The sequence below is a fragment of the Theobroma umbraticum genome, unplaced genomic scaffold (genome assembly GCF_002168275.2).
Source record: "Theobroma umbraticum cultivar Fairchild unplaced genomic scaffold, ASM216827v3 scaffold_4.1, whole genome shotgun sequence".
NCBI lineage: Eukaryota > Viridiplantae > Streptophyta > Magnoliopsida > Malvales > Malvaceae > Theobroma > Theobroma umbraticum.
Window position 1 is genome coordinate 2,550,685 of NW_018397258.1, and position 26,445 is coordinate 2,577,129.

Consider the following 26,445-nt stretch of genomic DNA (forward strand, 5'->3'; position numbering starts at 1 on the left):
TACATGGTATGAAAAGAATCTTAGAAGCCAAAAAAACGATTTTTTAGTAAGGAATGACGAATGAAAAATTTAAAAATTATTAACAAAAAGCAAAAACTGATTATATATTGCAACTCCATCCTCATATTAATTTTTTAAAAAATATATAGTAACATTTTTATTCAATTAATATACTTTAAAAAATTTTAAACTATTCAAAAACTTCTTTATTATATTCAATTAAATTTTTATAATTTTATTATAAATAAAATAGATCATTATAAGTTATTATTAATTAAAATATTATGTATTATATTAATATATTATAATAAATAATGACCCTGATATGGTATTATGATTTAATCATGTAGTAATTTTTATCATTCACCTCATTTTTTTAATATATAAAAATTTATTTAATTTAAAAATAAAAAAAATTATGATTCATTTATATTTTTTAAAATTATTCAATAATCTATAAAAATATTGTATATATATTTGTATAATACTAGTAATATGTTGTTATGGTTCTCACAAGGTTTTCAAGAAAACGTTGCCATTTGAGAATTACTGAATTAGACCTAAAATATTCAAAAATTATAATAGTAATTTTTAGAGGAAAAGATTAATTAAATTTAGGGTCTTAAACTAGAAAAATAACCATAGTTTAATTGCATATCTCGCCTAATTTGGAGTATAAAATTCATGATAATATTATAGTTTAAAATTTAAATGAATAAGATAATTGGAGCAAAACATTAGTTTTTTGGAATGTAGCCAAAAGAGAAAGTACCTACTAAAAGTATTAAAATTGCATTTCGGCTGCCGCCTCCTTTAACGGTCATCTTCGCACGCTCTTATCCTATGACTTTGAAATGTAGCACTCCTTCGATCTCCACCGTCCATTTCAAACGACAGTTATCATCTTCACCAACCCTCCCTCAAAAAACCAACCAATTACGCGCCACGAATCCCAATCGATCTCTACCATTGAGTACACTCAGAAACTCGACACTGCATTCCGAGTCGACTCGCTTCTACTCCCATGCCCTCAAATTCTCATACAAAATGGGTCTCCTTCAGGAAGGGAAACAACTACTACATTCGCACATAATAAAGTTAGGATTGAATAACGTACTCTCTTGGCAAAACCAAATGCTAAACTTTTACGTCAAATCCAAGCATTTTTCCGACGCAGAGAAGGTGTTCGATGAAATGCGTGTTAGAAACTTGGTGACGTGGAACACGATGATTTCTAAGTGTAGTCTTAATCTGGGTTTTTCTTATTTTAAGAAAATGTTGATAAACAACGTAGGTTTTGATCATATAACTTTGAGCGGTTTGCTTCGTGCTTCCATTGAGCTAAATGGCATCGTTTTTGGTAGAGGATTACATTGTTTTATCGTGAAATCGGGGATCTTATTTGATTGCTTTGTGAGTGGTGCTCTTGTTGATTTATATGGGAAATGTGGTCTAGTTGAAGAAGCCAGACGGGTTTTCGATCAAGTGCTTTATAGAGATTTGGTCTTGTGGAATGTGATGGTTTCTTGTTACGCTTCAAATGCTTTAACAGAAGAGGCTTTTGAGGTTTTTGATTTGATGAAGAAGGAAGGTGTTAAAGGGGATGGTTATACGTTTTGTTCATTGCTTAATTCATGCGGGACTTGGGGGTTATATGAGTTCGGGAGTCAGGTTCATGGTCTTATTGTTAAACTTTGTTTTAATTTAGATGTTCCTGTGGTGAGTGCACTTGTTGATATGTATGTAAAGAGTGGAAACTTAGATGATGCTCGAAAGGCTTTCGATGGGATGACTGCTAGAAATGTTGTGTCTTGGAATACTATGATTGTAGGTTATGGGAGGAATGGAGATGTGGAAAAGGCTGTGGAACTTCTCAGAGAAATGAAGCTTCAAAATTTCAGTCCAGATGAACTAACTTTGTCAAGCATACTTAGCTCATGTGGTATTGTATCCACCTCTAGTGAAATGGGGCCAGTCCATGCTTATGTGGTTAAAAATGGGTTTGAGTCCTTCTTATCAGTTGCAAATGCTTTAATAAATGCATACTCCAAATGTGGTAGCATAGATGCGGCATTTCAATGTTTTGTTTCAGTTGCAGAGCCTGATCTAGTTACATGGACATCGATTATGGGTGCGTATGCATTCCATGGTCTTTCAAAACAAAGTATTAAAATTTTTGACAAAATGTTAGCCACTAGTGTAAGGCCAGATCAGATTGCCTTTATTGGGATTCTTTCTGCCTGTAGCCACGGAGGGCTAGTGAGTGAGGGGCTTCATTATTTCAACATAATGATGAATGACTATCAAATTATTCCAGATTCAGAGCACTATACTTGTCTCGTTGATCTTCTTGGTCGAGCTGGTCTTCTTGATGAGGGTTTCAATGTTTTAACATCTAATCCCATTGCATGTACACCGGACACTTTGGGAGCATTCATAGGGGCATGTAATATCCATGGCAACATAAAGTTGGCCAAGTGGGCAGCAGAAAAGCTTGTTGTCTTGGAGCCCAACAAACCTGTGAATTATACTCTTCTCTCTAACATGTATGCTTATAAAGGGAGATGGTTAGATGTGGCAAGTGTGCGAAACATGATGACAGGACACTGTGCTTACAAAATTCCTGGTTGTAGCTGGATGGAGATTGCTGGTGCTGTTAATGTGTTTGGCTCAAGTGATAGATCTCACCCTAAAACTTTAGACATCTACACTATATTAGGAACATTGCTTGGTCTAATGAAGCAGGAATATAGCATTCTGACTGCCAACGACACATGCTTCAGCAACATGGATGAGCATGCTCTTTGAAATTCCTGGTCAATCTGGTGTCCACTTCTGAGGATGAGTGACTGACATGAAAATCATTTTCTTATCATTTTGGGGGCAAGGATGTGCACTCTAAATGAATCTGCATGTTCCAATAACATGAAACTTGAGATTCATCCCTTCACATGGAAGTTTAAAATTGCTGAAACTACATAACAAAGAGTTATATGGCTGCATCACACTGTTATTTTCTACTCCTCTTGTCTCTTTTAATTTTTTTGGTAATTATAAACGCCTGTCACTTACTCACCATCAACTATGTGCAATTATCATAATAACTAATCAATGGCAAACTAGAATAAGTTCATTGTCAAATGTGTGCTGACTTTATGATCATGACTAAATTGCGGTTGTAAGACTGGTTTCATCTAGCTAGGCCAAGTTGGGCTGGACAGGTCAAGCTTTAAACTGAATTCTCTTACACTAAAGAACCAAAAGTAAAAAAATCTCAACATTTGCAGTTGCCAAGCCAAGATTCCCCTGACTTAGCTGAAATGGGATCTGGAATGATCTATTTCTGAGTCAGCTGTGCTGATTATGAGTACAAATCTTACTTTGATATGATTCTCGAATTATCTACCTTGAAATGCATTTCATATGGCATTTTTTGGGTCCAATTGCTGAATGATTTTATGCCAATTGATTGATACCGATGGCTTTTTATCATAATTGAATCGAATGAATACATCTGTTTAATTTTTGTAAATGTTTTATTAGTAATAGCAAGTGTAATACTAGTCTATTTACTATGTGTCCCCTAACACAGGTGCTGATTGGAAGGTTTACTTAAAAGTCTGGCAACTTTCAACTAACTAGAGAATTGTGTCAATCTTCTCTCCAACCCTACTACAAATCGTTGATTTAAACCCTGACAATCTTCATCGTAACTGCAGAACACAGTTGATTGACTTCTAATCTAAGGGGAAATGCCATAATCATTGGTATGTATATGAACCATGTTGCTGGTTGCAGGTCGGTATGAAACTGTGAGAGTTTAAATTTTGCATCATTTTTTTTTGGAATTTTTGACATCATTAGAACATAATAAGCGATACGTATATTTTAAATCACATGGTAAATTGTGGCATATAAATTCAACAAAAATTTACATTTCTTTCATTTTAATATGACTATTTTGTCATGATCTTCCAGCTTTACATCTGGAATGGCTGAAGGTCTAAAGGGCTTCATGGTCTCCAGAGAAATATACTTTGACATAGTTTCCTGAACAGAAGCAGAATATTTATCAACCAGGCCTTACAGTGACTTGTTACTTCTATTGATATAGGTATGCTTACTAGTCAACAAAACAGCAACATACATTGACAAAACATGGATTTGACATCTGGATATGCAAGTTCTATAGCATAATGAGAAGGGTTGAGCATAAGCAGATCTCAATCTTAAATCTCTTGAGATTGAAAAGAGCTTGAAAGATTGGAGGCCAGTCCAGAATTGTACATTATTATTACCTTCTGGCCTTGAAGATCAAGGTCTGTTTCGCTGAAGTTGCATCCCTCATTCTGGATTTACGAAAACCATTTACACCCGCAAGCAGATTAAAGCTCAATGGTTGGTTGGGAATGTTTGTTCCTGACGTTGATTGTGTCGTATTATGCTGCCTTATATCTGCAGACATGAAGTGGAAGGTCTTCAATCAATGTTAATGCGGTTTGAGTTGTGGGTCAGTTTAAGCTGGGATACCTGCCAACCTCCATTGTTGTTCCGAGGTTGCTGTTTTCAAGTAGCAGTAGTTTGCAAGAATCCCTGCTGAAACCTACCGTTGATTGTAATCTCTAGTTCAGTTTTTTGGTGGGAAAACTTGGTTTGATTTTGACATTTGACTTAACGGCAAAGTCAAGAACTTGTTGGCCGTTTCCATCGACTTACACTTGTCAATTCACCGTTTACCCGTGGCTATCTTGTCTTTGTCTTGTTAATTTGTAAGGACTGTATTTGTTTATATAAAGCACCTTCTTTCGAGTAATGCTTGACTTTGACCCTAAAAAATACACTTCCACCGCCACGGATTTCTTTTTGCCCAATTATAAATTTGGACTCTACAATCATTAATTTAAGAAAAGTTTTATAATTTCTTTAATAAATCAAATCAAAATGAATTAGTAAATTATTATGTTTAATTTTATTTTATTTATTTTAATTAAAAAAAAAAAAGAAATTTAAATTTTATTAATTAAATAAAAAGATCATACATCAATCAATGAGTTAAATATTTTAATTAAAATATTATATTTTTAAAAATTTTATCTTAAAAATATTACTTTTTTATTTTTTTTCATTTTTTTTTGAATGTCCTTAAATAATTTTTTTATATTTTAGACATTTAATATTCTTATTTATTACATTATTAAAAATTTTAAATTTTTTAATGTAAAATATATCAAAATCAAATTCTTTGTTTTGATTTTTGAGAAAATCAAATAAAGATAAGAAAAAAAAAGATTGAGACGGTATTACAATTTCAAATAAAATAATCACTACTTATTTAAAAAGCTTTTTAAATATTCATAAATCAAGTTAAGTTTTTTTTTTATAATTGAGAAATGAGAAATTCAAACCCTATTTTTTAAAGAAGAAGATTATACATCAATCGATTAATCAAATACTCGAGTGTATAAATTAAGTTAAGTTATGCAAGTATACATGGTCCATTCATTTGTCAATTCCATCTATTTCAAATTAACAAAAAATTTCTATCAGTATAAGCTTTTTTATAAAAAAAATATTATGAATTTATGATATGCTTTGATCATTTCTATCCTTAGAAACTAAGTCATGGTAATTTTAATTAAGTTTCTAAAAATCTAGGGTAATAAAAGTAAACTACTTTTACTTTTTTGCGTGGAAAAATGGAAAACCTTAGCCAAGATAAGACAAGACACGTTAATCCAACTACTTAGTTGGAAAGCAAAGATATATGTTTACCCGATCGGCGGGGGGAATGGTGTCATGTCACAGAATCCTCTAACATAAAGTGCCAGTTAACGAAGGCAACATAAGGGGTGCACGTTAGCTTCACCCATCTTTGCAGAACAAAAAACAAAGTCTTCTCATTATTTCCCCACCTCCCAACTACCCGCCATTTCTACGTCAGTACGTGCCCACTGTTTTTTCTCTATCCTTTCTCTCTCGTGATGACTAGCTCCACCACCTCCAGCTCAAGAAGCCGGAACCATAGCTCCGGCGTACGGTCAACGCCGGACCGATTCGCTTACTCTCCTAGCCCGTCGTACTCTGAATCATCTGCTTCTCGGAAATCCGGTTCAGGCCGTAATCCAGTAACGGTTGCCGCCCGGTCCCTTGCTGGAGCTTTCGTCGCGTGTTTTACACCTCCCGAGACAGCCGACAGCAAGAATTTTGGAGTGTCCGATGAGTCCGGAGCTCCTTCCGGTATGTTCTCCATCTCCTTATAGTTTCAAACGATGATTTCGTGGCAAAGACAGCTCTTTTTTTTAGTTGGATTTTAAGCAAGTAGTTCTCTTGTAAAACTTTTGCTGAGTTCGAGTTTCCGCCCTCGGATCTGAGAAAACGGTAAAAATCAAGAGTTTTTACGTGTCATTTGACTATAGACAAGTCTTTAGTCTTTGTCTGTTTGTTGTTGTTTTTTATGTGAATGTTGTTTTTGGTTATTTTCTCTTACTGGGACTTTTTCTGTTTTGACATTTTCTCGGCAACCAAACAACCTGCCGGCTCTGCTACTAGTTATTTATTCAAACTTCGGGAGTAAAGAAAAAGAACTCCCAATTTTTTTCATTGATCTATTTTACAAAGAATTTAATTATTGTAGAATTAATTGTAAGTTTTCTGTTCAAAGAATTGAATCATGGATAATGACACTAATGAAAGCTACACTGTTAATCTACTTTCCATTAATGTAACAGATAACAAAGAAAATTAAATTAGAAAAATGAAAGAGATGAGTTTAAATCATGTAAACCTCAATTGTTTAATTTGTAGTTGCATCGGACACGTCGGGAACGAAGAGCGAGAGGAGGGAATCGAATCGAGGAATCTATTCCAATTCTACAAAGGAGAGAGCGCCCGGGAGCATGACATTCACAATGGAGGAGATCTTCAAGGCCACGAGGAACTTCTCCCCTGCTTTCAAGGTTGGACAGGGTGGATTTGGGACGGTTTATAAAGGGAGACTTGATGATGGAACCTTTGTTGCAATCAAGCGTGCTAAAAAGGTTGAATTTGAAACTATGGAAGTTACTCGAATTAGTTTGTTTCTGTCTTTGGTCATAACTTGTATATGGGCTTAGCCAAACTATGTCGTTGATCAACTTTTTGTTTGTTTGTAGAGTGTATATGATAAGCATTTGGGTGTGGAATTCCAAAGTGAGATAAAAACACTGGCACAAGTGGAACATTTGAATTTGGTTAAGTTCTATGGTTATTTAGAGCATGGAGATGAAAGAATTGTTGTCGTGGAGTATGTGCCTAATGGAACTCTTAGGGAACACTTGGATGGTAAGTTTGTATTATTCTGGTCCACTCTTCTTTGGGTTCTTTTGTTTTTGCCCTTTATGATGGAATTTTGAGGCTTGAAACAAGAGAAAATTTGCTTCAGGTGTGCAGGGGAAAGTTCTTGACCTTGCTTCACGATTAGATATAGCTATTGATGTGGCCCATGCAATCACCTATCTTCATATGTATACAGGTTTGCTTTTGAATTTTCATAGAAAATAAGAGCTTTGCAGTTCTTTGAGGAAAAGTTGGGGGAGAGATTAATTAGACGATGCATTGAATTCTATGTAGATCACCCGATCATTCACCGAGACATAAAGTCGTCCAACATTCTCCTTACTGAAAAGTTACGGGCCAAGGTTGCTGATTTTGGTTTTGCTAGGATGGCTGCTGACACAGATTCTGGTGCAACCCATGTGTCTACGCAGGTTAAAGGAACTGCTGGCTACCTAGATCCAGAATACCTGAGGACCTATCAACTTACAGAAAAGAGTGATGTTTATTCATTTGGAGTGTTATTGGTTGAACTAGTCACAGGAAGGCGCCCCATTGAACCAAAACAGGAACTCAGGGAGCGGATAACAGCAAAATGGGTGTGATCTTCTTTCTGTTCTCTCCTTGCTCATATTAATACTTACTACCAGTCACTCAATTTTGTATAGTAACATTTCTATGGAGTTAATGACATGTATGCCGTAATTCATCCCTTTTGTCTAGTTGGAAGAAGTATAACTACCTTCATGAATGAAGCCTTACTCAGATTGTGTTGAAAAATGACCTACATAAAGGAAAAAAAAAATCGGAGGGTGGCAATTAGTTTGTTTTCCTTTTTTTTATAAGAAAAGATGGTTATTATCTATCTAGTCTACTGACATGTTTTTCAATTGCAGGCAATCAAGAAGTTTAATGATGGTGATGCCATTTCAGCCTTGGACCCTAAGCTAGAACTGACTGCTGGGACCAACTTAGCCCTTGAAAAGATTCTTGAACTAGCCTTGCAATGCCTGGCTCCCCGTAGACAGAGCCGGCCTAGTATGAGGAGGTGTGGAGAGGTCCTATGGAGCATCCGTAAGGATTATAGAGAACAATCAGCTTTTGACATTCGCTCTCTTTCATCAAATTCCCAAAGGAGTGCTTCAGTTAGAGAAAACTAAACAAAGGGCCAACTTAGATACAACGTACAAATTGTTGCTTGTTGTATCACTGTTTTTAAAGCTAAATCTGCAAGGTACAAATATGTAGAGAAGAAATAGAGCGACCTGCCTGCCTTGAGGATCAACCAATTGAGAATGTGCTAGCAACAAGGCACAAGGAAGCCAATAATTTTCAAGTAAGTGCATATGCCAAGATGATTCTTAGGCCTTAAGGGAGCTTAAGTTTTTGCAGGAAATGTGTTTGCTGAGGTTTGGCTTGTGTATAGGAAATTCAATTTGTTGATTATTGAACTCTTGTACTTTGTATTTCATGTTTGATTGATGAATTTTGATTTAGTTTTCATGCGTAAGCAGGCAACATTCATGAAGATAGTGTATTTCATTCATTGGAAAATTATTGTTGAATGCTAGTATTGAATAGCCAAGGCTAAAGCTGTCGGATATTGGAATTTGGATACCCATGGATTTATTAATGAATCTCTTGATAATTGCCCCCTTTACTCACCATGATCAAATGGTTGGGATTGCACAGTTAATGCCTGCAGGTTTCGACCATGGTCTGGAGAAAGCATATGACTGCAGTTAATGCCTTATTTTTCTTTCTGGGAAATGGCTTTTAATATGAAAAGTGCTGTATTTATCACATGTTCATCCTGTATCCATTCAGCCATCAAGCTCACAAGATTATAAAATCTAAGGTACTTCCATTATCAACAGGAAAAATGTTGAAAACCATTGAAGTATTTTTTACAGTTACATGATGGAAACAACTGCATCTTTCTCCTCACACTTTGCTCTGCAGCCCCCTAAAGGCTAAAAGGTTTTGGGTCACATTTCTATCCTGCCTCAATTCATTTTTCTATCAATTGGTGTATATATATATATATACAAAAGGAAAAGACACCACCGCATAAAGGTGGGAAAAGGCAAATTTTACACAAGCTGTTGAAGCCATCAAGTCTTATCTTGGTTGTACAAACTACTTTCCCTGCATGTCTTCATAATAACTTATTTCCTTCGTATTTGAACTTTAATTCCATGAGAAGGCCTATGCACCTCTTGAGATAGAATCTTGCCGAGTCAACTGATAGTTTCCAGTCGAGGGTCCTTCATTCCCACTATTAATGGCAGTGACTTTTGAACAGAGGAAGAAGAAAGAAGATGAATATACAGTGACATGCCAAACACTGCATTAAAATTTTATGAGTCAAACATTGGAGAGAGAGAGAGAGATCAAAACAATTTTATACACCAAAAAGGAGGGGGAGATCCAACCTGTGCCAAATCCAGTAGTTTTGACTGGTTTCCAGTTTCCAGCTTATTGCTGCCATGGCTAGTGCAGTAAAACCAGCTAGAACAAAACCCCATCGAAATCGTTTCAATACAGTCTTTACAAGATTCTGCAGCCAATCTCTGATCTGCCATCTACAGTTAAAATACATACTCAGGTTTCTTGGAAGAGAAAGGTTAATAATTTATCCAGTAATTACTAATGCATTATCTTTGATTACTGTTAGTTGACAAATCTATCTACCATGTTGTGCTTCTATGATGTTAATAATTCTGAGTATAGGGTAATGTTTTCCGTCGACAATTAACTTCTCTAATGACAAAGCATGGTTTCCTGTGTATCTTAGAATATTAGCTTTCAGGTGAAATCATGCACTTAAATATTAGATGCTAAATCAGAATACTAGCAATGGTATCCTTGACCAGCTCAAGGCATAGTCAGCAAAATAATTAAAAACTGAATAAAAAAAACGATTTAACAACTCTCATGGTACTACTTACAAAAAACTAAAGGCAGTAGGTGTGCTAGTGTATAAAATCCCAAGTGTGCATTTTTTAAATTGCATTTATTTGCATTGGGAGCCACAAGAATAAAATTCTACATCAAACTTCATTATGGTACAGAAGAGAAACTCACCTCTCAAGCCTATTTAAACATAATCCCATTGAAAAGGAAAGTGACCTATACTTCGTAGAGAACTCTATCAACCACCCAACAAAAAGTCCAAGTGCTCCAATTCCCATCACAAGAATAATATTGGATGATCTGCACAACTTAGCTTGGTCAAACACCTGCCATAACAGTTAGAAGAGGGTCGTAAATTCAAAATAACATAAATGTCACCAGATCTATATACCTGGTTGCCTTAGTTATGGCCATGAGGGCAGTAAGGATAGCCACAACTGTGTGGATTGTCCTTTTAAAAACTTCATCAATTGTAGTGAGGTATACAAAGGTGCTCACCACAGCCATGAAGGAGAGCCAGAAGTCCATAAACTGAAACATTTCCCAATTGACTAGTCAATATTAGTTCAAAGAACTAGTAACTGAAAAATGATAAGAGAACTTTAGCAACAAGGAGACGCAAATGTAGGCGCTGCATGTTATAAAAGTTGGATTTCATGTTTTCCATCATGTACTTCCCCTGTGCTTTTTCTAAAGTTTATCATGATGAATACCGTCATCCTTTTCAGAAAAAAAAAATAAATTGGACTAACATATACCTGTAAGACACCAAAGGATAATGCACACCAGGTGCCCACATCACATGCGTGATATAATCCACTAGAAATTCCACTCGCTGTGAAGAGCACCCATTCTGCAAATGCCTGCATATAACAAATTAAACTTTTGACTAAATATGGAAATCACAGAATGATCTGCAAGTGAGTCCATGACAGAAATGGAGCTTTACCTTCTGTCGGAGAGCCCAAAAAGCAGGAAGCACCGCTGCACCATTTGATGCAATTAAAGCAATTGATTGCCATATGTGACCTGCATCAGTTTCCAAGTAGAGGATTGGCTAAATTTGATTTCATAGCATTACATAATACCAAGTCCTGGAATCATTTCAAATGCAAATAAACCTCTCCTTAAGCAACACTGTGCCAAGACCATCTCAAAGGATATGCAATTTTTAGGTGCTCTTGACCTCATATGACAGCTTATAGCTCCTCATCATAAATTTAAGTTGGTCATAGACTCAGACTATGATAAAGCCTTACGAACACCCCACACCCCCCCCCCCCCCCCCCCCCCCAATCCCCCGCCAAAATATTAAAAGAAAAAAAAAATACTACATTAAGTAGATATACAGTCTAAATATTTTCCCAAACTAGTGCTTGAAATTGTGGGTTCTTTGAGGCACTTTTGGTTAATAAAAATGGCAGGGAGCAATAGATATCTGTGCCTACAAAGAGAAAGTAAGTAGCTATTTGGAACCATAAACAAACAATTGATGAAAAACAGTGGCAGGGATGGCAGTGATATTTTGCATTCAACTCCTAAAAAGCATTTACCTTGATGTGATACTATCTGAATGCTACAGTCAAAACCTCCATGGTTCCGATCACAAGCACAAAGCTGAGAGACAGAAATGAAACAGTTACAAGACAATGAGAAATTCATTTAAACCTTCAACTCATCCTTAAACAAGAATTTTATGCCATCAGAATCTAACGGGGATAGAAATTTCCAAATATAGGAAAATTAGATAAAAAATATATAATAAAAGAAGGGGAGGGCTGAAAAACATAATACCTGTATGATGTTAACCCACTCGCATCAAGAGCAGATCTGCAATCACCATGGTAGGAGCATCTTTTTGGGCATCTTTCAAGTGAAATAGACATAGTAGCCTGCCCATCAGAAGTGCCACCTGGGTTGTATAGATGCCTTAATGCAATATTCCAGATTCCTTCTCTAACGTATAAGATGTAAAAATCAACCTTCTCTTCACTTGAATGGTACAATACAAAAAACATGGAGCCATGACTGCTGCTTGTCTTGTTTACATAATAATAGTCCCAGTTATCAAGTGATGGCAATCCACCATTTCTAGCATATATTTCATAATTTATCTTTCTATCTGATGTCAGCCGGACATGGAGATTTCCACCAGCTGCACCGCGAGGAACATCTAGAAGAAAATAAGTCCAGATATCTATTACTCCTTCTCCATATGTGTAGTTGCTTAAAAGGGGCTCAAGAAGAAAATTGGCAGCATCTGACATCACTTTCTGACCATCTGGCAAATAATAGGATTCAAAAGGCGTGGAATCTTTCCTAAGAACTGTCTGCAGACAACCATTCTCAGCTTGTCAATAAATTATTCCTGCGAATGGGTTTCTTAAAGTATCTACAGGAAGAAAAGATAGTGCAAGAATAATCTGTTCATAAATCTAATATAAAAAAGTTAAAATCAAGATCAGAAATCTATGGTTGCATCCTATTGCTCGATGTATAAGTGAGATCTCCAAAAGTAAAATTTATAAACCAAATTTGGCCCCTTTTTGCTTCAAAATGATTACTTTTCTTGGCAATAATTCCTCCAGGAAGGCTTTACATGTGTCCTTGAGACAAGATTGTCAAGATGTGTGCCCAGTCACCCACAGATGAAATTCCTACTGTCATCTTCTCATCCATAATTTTGTGTCAGTTTCTGTGTCACCACTAACAAGCAAGTAAATTGTTTATCTCTTTTTTACTAAACCTGATATCTACTTTATCCTCACAAATGAGAACAGGTACATATTAATTAACGTATTGAATTTCACATAGGCAGATAATTTTGTAATAGCACCAAAATATAAAACTAGTACATAACAAACACCAGAGTATAATGCAAAATAAAGAAGTGATACAGAGAATACACATTCATTGACAATGCCCACCTGAAGCATGTATCTTTCGGATGAACAGGCTGGCCCAGCCTTCCCCAAAGGACATTCAAGCGCTTGCAGTTCCAGGGAATAGCAAACTGTTGAAGCATTACCTTGGGCCAATCCAATTTCCTTTGAAAGATTAAGGGGTAGAATAGAAATATACAAACGACCAACCTTTGGGGAGTGAATAACCAAAGGAGATTTATTTAAGTTACCAGAATAATCATGTAGAGTCGCTGAAGGCATTGCACCATAACGAGCAAAGCACATTACGTCAATTCCGCTACTATTCCCACTGCTATTCAGAGGTCTTAACCTTACATTTTTTACCGAAATGGTTAACAATTCAGCCATCCGTAGTATCTCTAAGGAGTATATTTTCATTTCTCCAGCTCCATGGCAAGAGGTATCAAAATTGTTCCTGCAAGAAACCATGCTTTGATTGTGGAACCCCGACACTGAAAGATTTCCAGAACTATTGTAGCTGCCAGATCGACCACATGAAAGCAGGTCAACAGTTTGGTTGCAATATTGTCCCTGCATTGTTGAGGTCGTACATCCTTCCACACTAATATTGGCTGCAAAGGAGTAAGCAGGGCCTCGAACAATCTGCAATCCAGAGCAGTAGCTCTAAATTCAATTTCTAGTTGACTGCCAGGAACAGACATACCAAAACCTCTCCTTGACGAGGATAAGCAGACAGGGAAGAACCAGAAAACATAGCAAGAATGAAACAAACAGGAGCAAAAGCAAACCAATTCTTCAAGAAATAAACTTCAAACAAGAATTTCAGTGTTTTCTAGAACATTTCGCACCAGTTTAAATACATGCAAGGTATTCTTTCTGCTGAGAAAACTTGTTATGTGGCATCACAAACCAATGTTGGATATCACCTAATAGTAACCAACTAACAAGTTTCTTTCATGCAGATGTTACCATTAGAATATCCATCTATCAACATAGTTTTATATGTGATTCTTTAGGAGTTTACAGGCATCTTTATTTGTCCTTTTTACAAAGGATTCCAGGAGTAAAGGAAACCCAGATATTTTCCTCTAAAGTGAATTACTCAACACAGTTATATATGCTCAGCCAATAAATTGCTTAACCACATGAAGTGGGGGAGAACTGCATAAAAGCACTAAACACAAATGTGAAACTAAATGATGGAGCAAGTGGTGAAGAAGGTGCAAAATAGTGGAGCTAGCTAGTAGTCTTACCATCTTCGACTGTGTTCTTGTAGGCCCAACACCATTGAAAAGACCAAAATACAAAACCCCAGCAGATATCTGATCCACAGAATTTTAAGTTACAATGCCAGCAATTGAATTTCTAAAAATAATATATTTCTTGAAATAATCCATGCACCAAACTAAACATTTTACCCCACACTCCCCACCCCTGACTCATGACCCACCTTGATTCTGGGTCAAAATATGCCAAATGGATGATTTGGTGTAACACTTACCTAAGAATTCAGATAAACAAATTACACAAAAATCCATGTTTTTTAAGAACAGATGGAATGACATTTCTTCCACATAATATACATTCGATAATGATAGCATACCTGCTCATTCGTCAACTTTATTGTCATATTTTTGGGTACAGGATAGCACTGCTCTGTATTTTGAAGTACCTTTAATCCATCGAAAGATCCATTGGATAGTGCAACTAGTGCTGCAACAAGAGAAAATCTCTAAAACTGCTAGATTCATTCATATTCAGGATGCCAGCTATTAAAAGAAGAAAAGAATATCTTATATTTGCTTGCAGTTTACCTTTAAATGAAGTGTTTGAGACATCTGGTAATGGGAGGCTGCCATCTCTGAAGCATATCATCGGCAGCATACTTTTAGGAACTCTTTCAATGCTTTCTATATCCTGCAAAAGTACGAAGCATAAGCAAAAGTGATGGGGAAAACTAATGATTGACAAAATGTCTAAACTCCAGACAGTGTGTGGAACAATTATCCATGATACGTGTCAAGAAAGGAGTAGATATGTAGTATGAACAAACAAAAGAAATTTGAGTTCAAGAATCAGCATAATAGAAAAGCTGATACCCTAAAAACTTAACTAACTTTAATAAGCATACTTACAAGATCAACACTTGACTTCAACGATATCGACATTGAAGAGAACCATGGTGGTAAATCAACTGAGACAAGGCGAACAGTAAACCCATTGAGACATTACACAATAAAATGATTCAAAAAATAATAAAATCTAATTCATCACCATTCTGTCTGAACCTTTCCCATTTTCCAAATAACAAAAGACTTGACCCAAAACAGCGCAAAATATCTACAAACATTTCCTTCTTTCTTGCTTACAGGTAGCGGGAAATGACACTTCCAGGGAAACAAGACTGTCGAGCTTTCCATGATAGGAAAGCAGTCTAATCTCATTTCAGAAAGAAACACGTTCAAGCTCCATAGTTCTAAACCATGTCATTATTACTACTAATTCACATTCGACCGCTGAAACAGTGTTACATTTAATACTTGAGTAAATAAATAAATAATCAAATTTGACCAGGAAAATTTCTAGCATCTTGCTTTCATTATTAAAATAGACAATTCAGATTAAAAAAATTGACAATACGATGCACAAAATCGAAACAGCAGTCGAATCTCAGGAAAATATTTCATGCATTTATTAGTAAAGTTAAAATTTTGACAACTACCCATTAATCAGAGCAGTCCATAATCAACAAAAAAAAGAAAACACTCAGTAGATTAACGATAATGACAATTGAACAATCAAAAAGACCATAAAATTAGTTTTTCGTACCTCTTACATAACGCATATCAAAAGGTCTGATCTGCGTTTCTGGGTATTTGAAGCTTGATATAGTGAAAGTGTCATATCCACCAAGTTGCTCAACTGAATTGCAGTGCCCAAAAAACCACGAAAAGAGAGTAAAAAGACTTAGAATCAAGCTCGAAACCAAGCAAAGAATCGAACTTTCTGCCATGTTTGGGGTGATTCTTAGAGGTAATTTAAAGAGATAATTCATAAAGGAATTAAAAGCATAAAGCTTTTTCAATTAGTGGTGCCAAAAAAAGATATTGAGAAAAGATTTATATATGGAGACAATGGACATGGATTTTCCTTTTTTTTCTTTAATGGCCATTCATTGACTGCTGCCGTCGTGCGAGTCAATATAAGCAAGGGAGATAGAAAACAAGGCCACGCTCGAGAAAGAAGAACGTGCAGAAACGCGCCACCTGGTTCAAAGGAACTGTTTGCCCTTCGTTCTAGAAAGGCGAAAGAATTGAACCAGGAGAAAGCAAATTTAAGACGGACTTAAAATACTCAAAACCCAACAGAGATTAGATCATTTTGGACTTCTTTTTATGTTGCGAACACACGTAAGCTAAACCAAACTTGTTTATTTAATTAGAAAAACAAAGAGTTTGATGTGATCTTAACTTTCTTTTAACGGTTGCCTTGCTGTCAAACTTTTTCCTTCATTCAAAAGCCTTCCTTCTGAATTAAAGAAAATCTCCTAACTCCACTTCGTCTTCTTGCTTATTACCTTGACGCAAGCTTAATATTACAACACTAATTCATCATCGTGACTCTGCTTTATGTTCAGTTAAAAGCTTGAATCAAACGAATTACAGCGAAGTGAATGTGAAAATCTTTGGTATCTTACCGAGCCTGTCCAGTAAAAATCTTGAAGAAGATGGAAAGCTTGGACCTTTCACTTTATACGTGTCTTGTCTGTTCCCCGGGGAATCGAGAGGGAATCCTCTGTAACCGAGCTTATTGAAATCCATGTCTCTTAACCGTCAGATCCGCTTAAATTCAACTTGGAAAGAATCCAACGGATAAAACGCAAAAGCATTGAGACATTCGTTTCGTTTCTGCCCTTTTTTCTTTTGACTCTCTCTGGCTCCGTCTCCGTTTGTCTCTCTCTTAACTTAAAAACTCCAAAAACAAAAACTGAAAGAAACAGAATCTCCGCGCGGAGAGTAAAAGGAACTTCCACAGAGAGAAAGGGAAGAGAGAGGGAGAGAAACGGTGGAATTTAGAGAGAAAGAAGGGAGATGACGGTGATAGACTTGATCACGAGAGTCGACGCTATTTGCAAGAAATACGAAAAGTACGATATCGATAAGCAAAAAGAGGCCAACGTCACCGGCGATGACTCTTTCGCCCGCCTTTACGGCGTCGTTGAGTCCGAAATCGATGCCGCTCTCCAGGTGTAACTCTTCTTCCTCTCCCTTCTCCGTGGTTTTTCCATATATGTTTAAAGTTGCTGCGTTTTTGTTTTCTCGGTGACGAAGAACAAAAAAATTTACTGCTTATTTTGTTTTTTTTTTTGTTAATAATTAAAAAATCCCGTAGAAATCGGAAGCTGCTGCAACGGAAAAGAACAGGGCTACGGCGGTTGCTATGAATGCGGAAATTCGTAGAACAAAAGCTCGACTGCTTGAAGAACTCCCCAAATTACAACGACTAGCTCTCAAAAAGGTCTTTCCTTCTCTGTTTTTTCTTTTTTTTTTGGCTTGATTAGTTTTCAAAGTTTCTAATTGATTACCTTAGTAGCAATTATGTTGTAAACTGGTAGTATTAATCTTTGGGGTTTAGGTAAAGGGGCTTTCAAGAGAAGAGCTTGAAGCTCGGAACGATTTGGTTTGTTCACTGAAAGATAGGATTGAAGCAATACCGGATGGATCAACAGCTGCAGCCAAGCAAAGTGGTGGTGTTAGTGGGGGTTGGGCAGCTTCATCTTCTTACACTGGCATTAAAATTGACTCATCTTCAGGTAATAATCATTTATTTATTGGATTATTGTTATGTCAAGAGGCCTTTGATCAAACAGTCTTAATGTTGCGAATAGATGGGGCATTCGAAAGTGAGTACTTTCAACAGACTGAAGAGTCTGACCGCTTCAGGCAAGAGTATGAAATGCGCAGAATGAAACAGGTAGGAATTGTTTTCGTTGCTGTTATTGTTTGCCTTATCATTGCTGTGAGATTTTTACTTTTCTTCGCTTGCTATTCCAAATGCTCTGTCTCCCTGTTCTATTATGTTATCATTCACAACGCTGATTGCCGCGATGTTTTGGGGATTATTCTTTTATGTAGGATCAAGGTTTGGAGGTTATAGCAGAAGGTTTGGACACGTTGAAAGACATGGCTCATGATATGAATGAGGTTAGTTTTCATGATATTGTGTATTTACTTGTGGTATAAATTGTTAAACACTAAGATCTCATTGTAGTTCTTTTGCTCATTATTGTTTTAAAGATGCTATTTTTCCTCTTGGCAGGAATTAGACAGACAAGTACCAATGATGGATGAAATAGATGAGAAGGTGATTTTCTTTTTTAAGTTATCTGCCTCTCGATCTCCTTCTTTGCTCGTCATGAACATGTACAAATTATCAATTGCTAGTATCCTGACAATTTATGTCAGAAAATAACATTATAGCCGCTATTTGCATCGTCTTTAGTGTTTTAAAATCTAATTATTAGTAACTAGTTATTGATGTTTGGTCTTTGTGAGGTGAAAAAGATAAGGTTTAGAACATTATCTTTCTTCATCTGAAAGTTTATGCAGATTAGAAGTTCAATATTAACACTGTTTTTGATATCTTCCAGGTGGATAGGGCAGCCTCTGATCTGAAAAGCACGAATGTGAGACTTAAGGATACTGTTAACCAGGTAATTTGGATTGTCTTTCATATTTTGCTTTTGGATGGAAGCTGATTTCTATCTCTTCCCTAATTTCCGCCATGTTTATTTTGATCTGTTCAGCTGAGGTCAAGCCGCAACTTTTGCATTGATATCATCCTCTTGTGCATAATTCTTGGTATTGCTGCTTATTTGTACAAGTAAGTTTCCTAATTTGACTTGAACTTTTGCGTTGAGTATTGCACAGTGCAATTTGTTTCTGAGACAAAACTTCACTGATTAAATTGTTGCTGATATATTTGCATAGTTGCTTCTCATATACCCCCACTAAGCTCAACTAAAATCATTGCAAACTGTTTGGGATTGGCTACAATATCTTTTCCCCCCATTTTAAAACTCCAACTGCTCGAGGGTTCTTAGCTGATTCAGAAGGGAATTCCTCGATATATTGACCACCATTCTTTAACTTCACCAAGATGATTTTACACCTCTGCTCCTCTCATTGTGGTTCTACGCCACTCCACTCGTCTTATCTTTTAACTTGCTTTTTTGTTCAGTTTAAATTATTACTACTACCATACATTTGAGATCCACTATTCTTTGCTGCAGTGTGTTGAAATGAGACAATCTTTCTACATCTAGTACCACGATTTTGCTCTTCTGTTCTGGTAACGAGTTTGTATGGATTTTGAATCAACTTCTCCACTTTACTGGTGTATATATATATTGTGACTTAAGCATTTTATATGTATTTGATACATGTTGTAATCATGTATTCTACTGTAAGATATGCCTAATATTTTCACATCATACAGCTAACGGGATCCATTTGGTAGCTTAGAGCCAACCCATGGTGTTGGTAAGAAAAATTTACTTCCATATACAAAATAAAACTGTTGAGGAGCTGCAACTCTGTCGTTTAGTACAACGGAAAAAACCTGTGAAAAACCCGAGAAGTACCTGACGCATGCGTATGAACCTAGCAAACCTATTTGCATAGAACGTAGTAGAAGTCTAGAACTGGGACAAGAATCCTCTCCTCGGATCTCAATCATGTAAAAACGAAGGCAACGGTTGGTTAGTTGTTACTTTCTTGTTTGTGTCGTGTTTCTCGTACTTGTTCTATTATTGAAGTCTTTATAGGGCACAGCCAAGGACTCTTAAACAACTGAAAACCGCATCATGCTGTTATTATTATCGGATTGTCCTTGGCAGCATTGTCTGCCAGTTGCCACCTCATCAACTGTTTCTCCTTTTTTGTCTTAAAGTTTCATTTTCGATAAGTATATTATTTACTAAATAAACATCTGTCGCCGTAAACTTATCTTTCTCTCCAGTCCAAAGGACATTGTGTTACGTTGAAACGAGCTGAACAACGTTGTTGTTGTCGTCCCTGTCATGAATATTCAGAATTTGGAACCGATATAGTGGATCCAAATTCGAAAAATTCTTTTGATTTGTTTAAATCTAAATTCGATTTGATTGAAAATTTTAATAATGTGTATTTAAAAATAATTTGAATGTAAAATTATCTGAATTTGAATTGATTTAAAATTCACAATGATCTGAATAATTAATTGACAATACAATTTGATTTGATTTTATAAAACTGTACAATTGGAACATAAATAATTCATAGTGAATTTTAAAATCATTCAAATTTTTATTATTAATCGTTGATTTGTTATCATGAATAATATGATATATTAATATGATATGATAATATAATCATATAATATATTAATGTGATATATATAATTAATGATATTTTGATTAATAATAATAATTTATTTATTTAAAAAAATATAAAAGTTTAATAAAATTTAATCAAATATAATAAAAAATAAATATTTATTTAATTTTTTTAAATTAATTTAAAAAAGTTTTCAAATATTATGTCAAGTTTCACTAAAAATATTTTAAAAAATTATCTAAAATAATTCAGTTCAAATTCGACTCGAGGTGTATTACTATGATTCGTAATAATTATAATCCGAATTCTAAAAGAAAAAAAAGGAAAATAATAAGAAAAGGATTAGATAGTATTTATATAGGTTAGATGAGATGGTATTAGACTTAGTTGCTGCTCCGCTAGCAGCGAAGCGATGCAGATGTCTTGAAATCGGCAAGCAACTCCTTGTTATTGGTGGCGCTGTCACTGTCAGTTGCTTTTAATTGTCCCATCAAAATTATTAAACACCAACTAAGTTTCTATTCCAATAAACAAGTAAACTGTAAACACTTACTGCAATTTGCAAAAAAAAATTCTACATCTAATTAATCTAAACGTAATTACTAACGACAAATCACAGAAGTTATTACAAACTGATTAAAGTTAGAATAAGAAATCCGGAGTAAAATCAAAATTAAACATGTTAATTATAAGAGTGTATATGTGGTATATTGTCAATGTATAGATAGTATATACCAACAAAATATTTATTTTTTAGACTTTTAATTTATAAATTTATTTATTATTGAGTATTTATAAATCTTGATCCTTATTTTTCTCAAAATGTCTCAAAGTAAAATGATAATTATGTACTACAAAAGTACACAAAAAATTTAATAAAAAGGCTAATCATAAGTAAACAATATGCTTTCATCCACAATTTTAAAATTATGTCCCAAAAATCTTGTTGTGTGAATTTAGTCATTAGATGCCATAAAATAATGAAATCAATTTTTTTTATTTTAACATAATTTTAAAAATAAATAAATTATTTCAACTCTTAAATTAGGGTACAAATATGCAATTTTTTTTTCATTGAATTACTAATCGATACAACTAATAGAGGATCAGAATGAACAAACTAACTGTCTATGATCTATCCAACATGCACTGTCAGAACTATTGATGATTATTTTATAAAAAAATTTCCTTAATCAGAAGTTTTGATGTTTAAGTGGGAGTGGGACATCATGCTGTTGCCAAATGCCTAGGAATAAATGAACATGGGGAAAAGGCTACAATACGAATACGTACGGCGTCGTATTCATTCTGTCCTTTGTTGTTGACTTCTATAATCCATGGGATCATCAGTGAGGCCATTGAAAATAATATATATATATATATATAAAGTTAATAGTAGGAAATTTGATTTGTTGTTTGAAAGATAATTAATAAAGCAATTTCCACCAAAAAAGGAATGGAGTTTTGAAAGGTTTTTTCTTCCTCTGTATTAATTATGATAATTAATTTTATAATAGGGTAATGAGATTGCATGGAATTAATAGATATAATTAACTAATCATATTTTTCATGGTAATATATATTAATATATACGTTGTGTGATCTTAAAAATTTGATATAGTTATTTTAAATTTTCAATTACCCTTTTTTTATATTTAATAGCAATAAATATTGTTAATTTGGATATGTTGAGTTGTGGATATTTTTATGACTGATTTATTCTGCTTTTGAAGACTTTCGAAGTTGTTGGTATCCTGCAGTTTGCTTTTACTGTGTTTTGCTATCGAAGATTCTCAAGAGGGTCAAGACTTATGTTTGTAATGATGATTTTGTTTTATATTTATGGTATGAGTTATTGGCAAATTTATAGATTGCTTGTTATTTTTTATTATTGGTTTATTAGTGGGGTGTTCATTACGTGATTAAACATTTTATGATGTAAATTTGATTTTTAAGCCTGATTATATCAACAGAATTTTATTAGTTTTTCGTCTATTTTGATTACACATTTGATTGTAGTTGAAGTTTTGCATTTATGATAATAAAATAAAAAAATTTGTTTAAATAAAAAAAATTGTATGATGTAGTCAAATTTATTAAAAAAATATAAAAAATATTATTAAAAATATTTTTAACAATACATTTTAAAAAATGTGCATTTTATATCAAATTTGCTATAACGACATTGTCTCATCCCTTGCTTAATTTAAAAATCATTTGATAATTAATTATTTTGAACAATAAATAATAAAATTGATAATATTTTGCAATTCAGATTTCCTATTCTAATAAATTATATGACTCCAACTTATATATTTCTATAAAGAATTCATGTTTTAAACAATAAATGTGGTATTTAAGCAATAAGTTATGCCTGGCAAAGCTTCATAAGGGCAAAAAATTAAAATAAAATAACCAAAGAAAGAAGTGAAATAACCGATAAGAAAGATCCATTAAAGAATCAGAGACATACAAAACAAGGTTCATAAAAACTAGCGCCGCTCCTCGTCAGTTGTGCGATCACTCCATGCTCAGTTGCGGTACAAACGTCACATTAAAAATAATTATAAACAAAGAAAAAAGTCTCTCAAGGGCATGTAAGCAGGAGAAAAGTGCTGGAGCTGCAGCATGGTGGTGGCTGGAAGGCATGATGAAGTCAGATCAAGGTCAGTTAAAGCATAAAATAGATCAGTTTAGAAACAAAAGTTTTACTGTTTTTCACTTGTCTAACCCCTTTTTTCATCCTTACGATGTGATTATGCCTGGGGTTTGGTAAGAAAAAAGCTACTACTAGCATCACCGCAAAGAGTCGAAAGGTGGAAGAAGTTGATCCAACAAAGTAAGTCCTGTTTGTTTATCAGTTAATGAACCAGAGAAAGTTAAGTCGTACTCTGAAAGTAAGTATTCAAAGGTGTATTTATTAGTAACCCTGCCTAGCGCCTACTCTTCCAAACTTAAAAGTGGCTTTTAGACTGGTTAGAATGATCCACTCAAAGCAGAAAGTCTGAGAGCGAAATGCAGCTGAAGCAGATGATATTATTGTAACGCTTCATGTTTCTTTGTTCATTTTCTTTCCCTTCAAAGATCCCCAACTCTTTTTTTGTCCAATACAAACTCTGTATTTCAAGTTTCAGTTCAATTTGTTTTTCCTTCTTCTTCTCTGATTTGAGACCGATGATCGAACTTCGGCTCCCTTCTTTTTCTTCTGCCCATTAATATGCTTCGATATGCACTTGGTTTATTAGGTTTAGGACTTGAGGGTTACGGATCCCACAATCTTTTGGCTTATGAACCCTAACTCAAAGCGCAAAGTTTCTGGATTATTTACTTGTTTAAGTGCTCCAATCTCGGCCAGATCATTTTGCTCGTTAGTTTTTTCAAGAATATCTGTTTACTCTTACACTTTGACAAAGCTAAATATTACTTCAGTGTCCTTAAATAATTTGCATCCATAGATTTTCTCAGGGGATCGATAAATATTTTAGGGTTTCTTCAGATGAAGGGTTTAAGGAGTTAAGGCCCAGGTAAATGGTGGTTTTTCTCTGTTATTTGCATCACTGTCTTGTTGGAACATTGAAGCTTTTCGTTTCGCTCTCTCTAGGTTAATTTTGGTTTATGATCTGTGTTTCTTTATCATATTTATCTACTCTGCTTCTAGTTGATGTCAGAGCTGCAAATGATGAGGACATGTCCTCGTTGCATTATGGAAATCTGCCGCAAAATCACAAAAAGGAAAACTTCTCAGGGAAATTCCCGAGTCCTTGATCTACTGGTTCAATGATAGGAAAACTAAAGTTTTTCTTGCTGCTTGACATAGCTATGACTTGACTGCAGTTTTTCATTGACCTTATTTCTCAGTTCAAAGATGGAGTAGCCCCGCTGCGGCGGTGCAATAGAGATGTAGGGAACTAGCTGCTCGATTTCTAGTTCTTTGTTCTCGAAGGTTAAGGCAAATGTATCTGTTGTTAACACCCAGAAAATTAGCCTTGAATCCGTAACGGGGTACAGACCAAATTTAGTCAAGGATACAAAAAGGAAAACGGACAGAGCCGCTCTATTCTCGGGGAACATCAATGTACTGTCAATAATTGATCTGACAAAGACAGACGAAAATTTTACAGCTATGGGTTGATTGATTAATAATGGCAATATAGATATTTGACCATTGCAGCTGCCGGTAGGGATCCGGGGATTAGGATTCAAGGTAGAGTAATAGTACTTGGAAAAAGGAAAAACTCCACTTGTATATGTGCAGCAAAGTACAGTCCCCTGGAAATTAAAATGATAAATATACCTGTTAAGTGTTAACCTTGGCATCAGCAAAAACAATGATTCTTTACCTTTTTAAAAACATGCTACCATTCAATTAATGATAATCGAAAGCAGAATTGTCAATTAAGTAATAGACAATCATGCAATGCCACACAATAAAGTATTGACAGAAAATGCTTAAGGAGAAAGGCATTTTTATATTCGGGACTTCTTTTTTCAACTGTCTATTCATGTCAATGCAACAAAAGAAAAAAAAAGGAGAAAAAATTTTCTACTGGTTCACTTAACCAGGTTGAAAAAGAAATCGCCAAGTAAAAAAAAAAGAGGGAAGCGTCAAGGGAAGCTTTGGCATGTGTGGCTAGGCCAGCTTACCTTGGATACTGATTATTTTAACAAATATACTACTTTGGACTGCAGTGATGGCCGAACGTAATGATTGTTTTATGCTTTTGAGTTCTAGGAAACGTGCCTATCTGCTCTCTGCAGCTCGAAAAATCATTTTTATTGTCATGAACAGAGGCATATACATTGATATAAAAGTTAAGAGAAGTCTCCCTCCTGGTTCTGTGTTATGGTTCGTGATGCGTTGCATGCTGGAAATATTGGATAGATGTCATGTGATGTATCCCCAGGGCCATGAGATCAAACGCCTCTGGACGTTTCCAAATGGACATTGGCTGTATATAACGACCCAGAGAAAGAAAGCCCTATAAATTCTTTGGAGAAAGAGGGATGGGGAAAGTGAGGGGAGATGCTTTTAAATAATTCTGCAAATATTTTTTTTTAACAAAAATGTGGTACAAAATGGCTGCAACCCTAGCTCCCACTATGCCCCACATCAATATTCGTGTTTACTCATTTTAAAGATTTGTCATGTAAAGAGGGCAAACCTGTTTCATTCTTCTGTTTCTATTATCTTTTTGTATTTGTTGCGTTGTTTTGTGTTGCATGTGTCAAACTGTGGGTGGGGGAGTAGACTTGGGTCCCCGCGGCCACTGCCAACGAGCGAGCGTAAAGAAAAGCAAAAGCCCCTGTTTGGGAGCTAACTCTTTACTCTTCTACTATTTACTCCAACCGGTTTTAAAAGTATTTATTAGGTCAACTTCTCTTTGCAGTAGGGCATACTCCACATTATTGCTAGGCATACAAAATTCATATCGAACCAACCTTATACTACTACTACTACCAAATTCTTCATCAATCAATGGCTCTCTTTTTCTGCAGAAAAAAGAAAATGGGTTCCTGAAATTTAATGAAAACGAGAAATCTAAAATGTGTATACTGGGTAAGTGCAAATAACAATGAATATAAGTGGGTGAGTTTTTTTCTTTTCTTTATTTCCCCCACCCTGCTTTTATTCCTTCAATATAGTAATAAAATCTATAGGCTAGCAGCCAACAGTTAGTTAAGACTGATTGTAGGATTAGGAAGGATACTGGTCCATTTCACAAATGACTTAAAAAAAAAAAATAGTGTTTTTATTTGAGAAAGCACCATTAGCCCATTTTGGCATCATAGTAAGTATTTCATTATGTTTTGACCATTTGGATTCCACTCCCCTCTTTGTCACCCTATAATGGTAGGTCCTCTCCAAACATTGCATGAAATGAATTATTAGGCACATAACAACGTTGCAAGTGTTGGACAGTTTTAAGGAATAAATATTTTTATATCTCATAAAATAA

At 35.0% G+C, this 26,445-nt stretch overlaps 4 protein-coding genes across 6 annotated transcripts; 3 read left to right on the plus strand and 1 right to left on the minus strand.

Annotated features, from left to right (window-relative positions):
* The first annotated feature begins 843 nt into the window (after nucleotides 1–843).
* Nucleotides 844–3,015, plus strand: LOC110413557 (Pentatricopeptide repeat (PPR-like) superfamily protein). The gene has a single exon (XM_021424414.2). It carries the CDS (start codon nucleotides 844–846, stop codon nucleotides 2,806–2,808), a length of 1,965 nt encoding a protein of 654 aa, XP_021280089.1. The 3' UTR covers nucleotides 2,809–3,015.
* Nucleotides 3,016–5,778: 2,763 nt separating this feature from the next.
* Nucleotides 5,779–8,982, plus strand: CRCK2 (calmodulin-binding receptor-like cytoplasmic kinase 2). Its single transcript, XM_021424415.2, has 6 exons — nucleotides 5,779–6,237; nucleotides 6,805–7,037; nucleotides 7,152–7,320; nucleotides 7,421–7,510; nucleotides 7,609–7,910; nucleotides 8,208–8,982. Exons 1-6 carry the CDS (start codon nucleotides 5,982–5,984, stop codon nucleotides 8,469–8,471), a joined length of 1,314 nt encoding a protein of 437 aa, XP_021280090.1. The 5' UTR covers nucleotides 5,779–5,981; the 3' UTR covers nucleotides 8,472–8,982.
* A 173-nt stretch (nucleotides 8,983–9,155) lies between these two features.
* On the minus strand, nucleotides 9,156–16,514 carry LOC110413566 (transmembrane protein-like protein). Its single transcript, XM_021424423.1, has 14 exons — nucleotides 15,942–16,514; nucleotides 15,248–15,306; nucleotides 14,927–15,029; nucleotides 14,716–14,825; nucleotides 14,366–14,434; nucleotides 13,155–13,754; nucleotides 12,015–12,557; nucleotides 11,781–11,844; nucleotides 11,177–11,256; nucleotides 10,986–11,090; nucleotides 10,619–10,758; nucleotides 10,399–10,527; nucleotides 9,747–9,896; nucleotides 9,156–9,658 (listed from the first exon to the last, which is right to left on the minus strand). The coding sequence occupies exons 1-14, from the start codon at nucleotides 16,165–16,167 to the stop codon at nucleotides 9,520–9,522; spliced, it is 2,517 nt and encodes an 838-aa protein (XP_021280098.1). The 5' UTR covers nucleotides 16,168–16,514; the 3' UTR covers nucleotides 9,156–9,519.
* Nucleotides 16,515–16,743: 229 nt separating this feature from the next.
* LOC110413561 (syntaxin-71-like) lies at nucleotides 16,744–20,034 on the plus strand. Of its 3 annotated transcripts, XM_021424418.2 has the most exons (10): nucleotides 16,744–17,359; nucleotides 17,505–17,630; nucleotides 17,748–17,925; nucleotides 18,001–18,086; nucleotides 18,248–18,316; nucleotides 18,432–18,476; nucleotides 18,763–18,825; nucleotides 18,919–18,995; nucleotides 19,405–19,463; nucleotides 19,611–20,034. In XM_021424418.2, exons 1-9 carry the CDS (start codon nucleotides 17,204–17,206, stop codon nucleotides 19,415–19,417), a joined length of 813 nt encoding a protein of 270 aa, XP_021280093.1. In that variant the 5' UTR covers nucleotides 16,744–17,203; the 3' UTR covers nucleotides 19,418–19,463; nucleotides 19,611–20,034. The 3 variants fall into 3 exon arrangements, with proteins under 3 accessions (XP_021280093.1, XP_089639138.1, XP_089639137.1); XM_089783011.1 differs by having other exon boundaries at nucleotides 16,748–17,359; nucleotides 19,405–20,034; XM_089783012.1 differs by lacking the exons at nucleotides 19,405–19,463; nucleotides 19,611–20,034 and having other exon boundaries at nucleotides 18,919–19,398.
* Nucleotides 20,035–26,445: the final 6,411 nt, after the last annotated feature.

What these genes read in the sequence shown, in the direction of transcription:
- LOC110413566 (XM_021424423.1), bottom strand. Translation starts at nt 16,167, where the DNA reads ATGAATTATCTCTTTAAATTACCTCTAAGAATCACCCCAAACATGGCA. An exon ending in CCGAAAGATACATGCTTCAG is followed by an intron (nt 12,558 to 13,154) that starts GTGGGCATTGTC and finishes GGTTGTCTGCAG; the next exon opens with ACAGTTCTTAGGAAAGATTC. An exon ending in TAACATCATACAGGTATTAT is followed by an intron (nt 11,845 to 12,014) that starts GTTTTTCAGCCC and finishes TCTGTCTCTCAG; the next exon opens with CTTTGTGCTTGTGATCGGAA.
- LOC110413561 (XM_021424418.2), top strand. Translation starts at nt 17,204, where the DNA reads ATGACGGTGATAGACTTGATCACGAGAGTCGACGCTATTTGCAAGAAA. An exon ending in AACGACTAGCTCTCAAAAAG is followed by an intron (nt 17,631 to 17,747) that starts GTCTTTCCTTCT and finishes TTTGGGGTTTAG; the next exon opens with GTAAAGGGGCTTTCAAGAGA. An exon ending in TTAAGGATACTGTTAACCAG is followed by an intron (nt 18,826 to 18,918) that starts GTAATTTGGATT and finishes TGATCTGTTCAG; the next exon opens with CTGAGGTCAAGCCGCAACTT.
- LOC110413557 (XM_021424414.2), top strand. Translation starts at nt 844, where the DNA reads ATGACTTTGAAATGTAGCACTCCTTCGATCTCCACCGTCCATTTCAAA.
- CRCK2 (XM_021424415.2), top strand. Translation starts at nt 5,982, where the DNA reads ATGACTAGCTCCACCACCTCCAGCTCAAGAAGCCGGAACCATAGCTCC. An exon ending in CAATCAAGCGTGCTAAAAAG is followed by an intron (nt 7,038 to 7,151) that starts GTTGAATTTGAA and finishes GTTTGTTTGTAG; the next exon opens with AGTGTATATGATAAGCATTT. An exon ending in TCTTAGGGAACACTTGGATG is followed by an intron (nt 7,321 to 7,420) that starts GTAAGTTTGTAT and finishes AATTTGCTTCAG; the next exon opens with GTGTGCAGGGGAAAGTTCTT.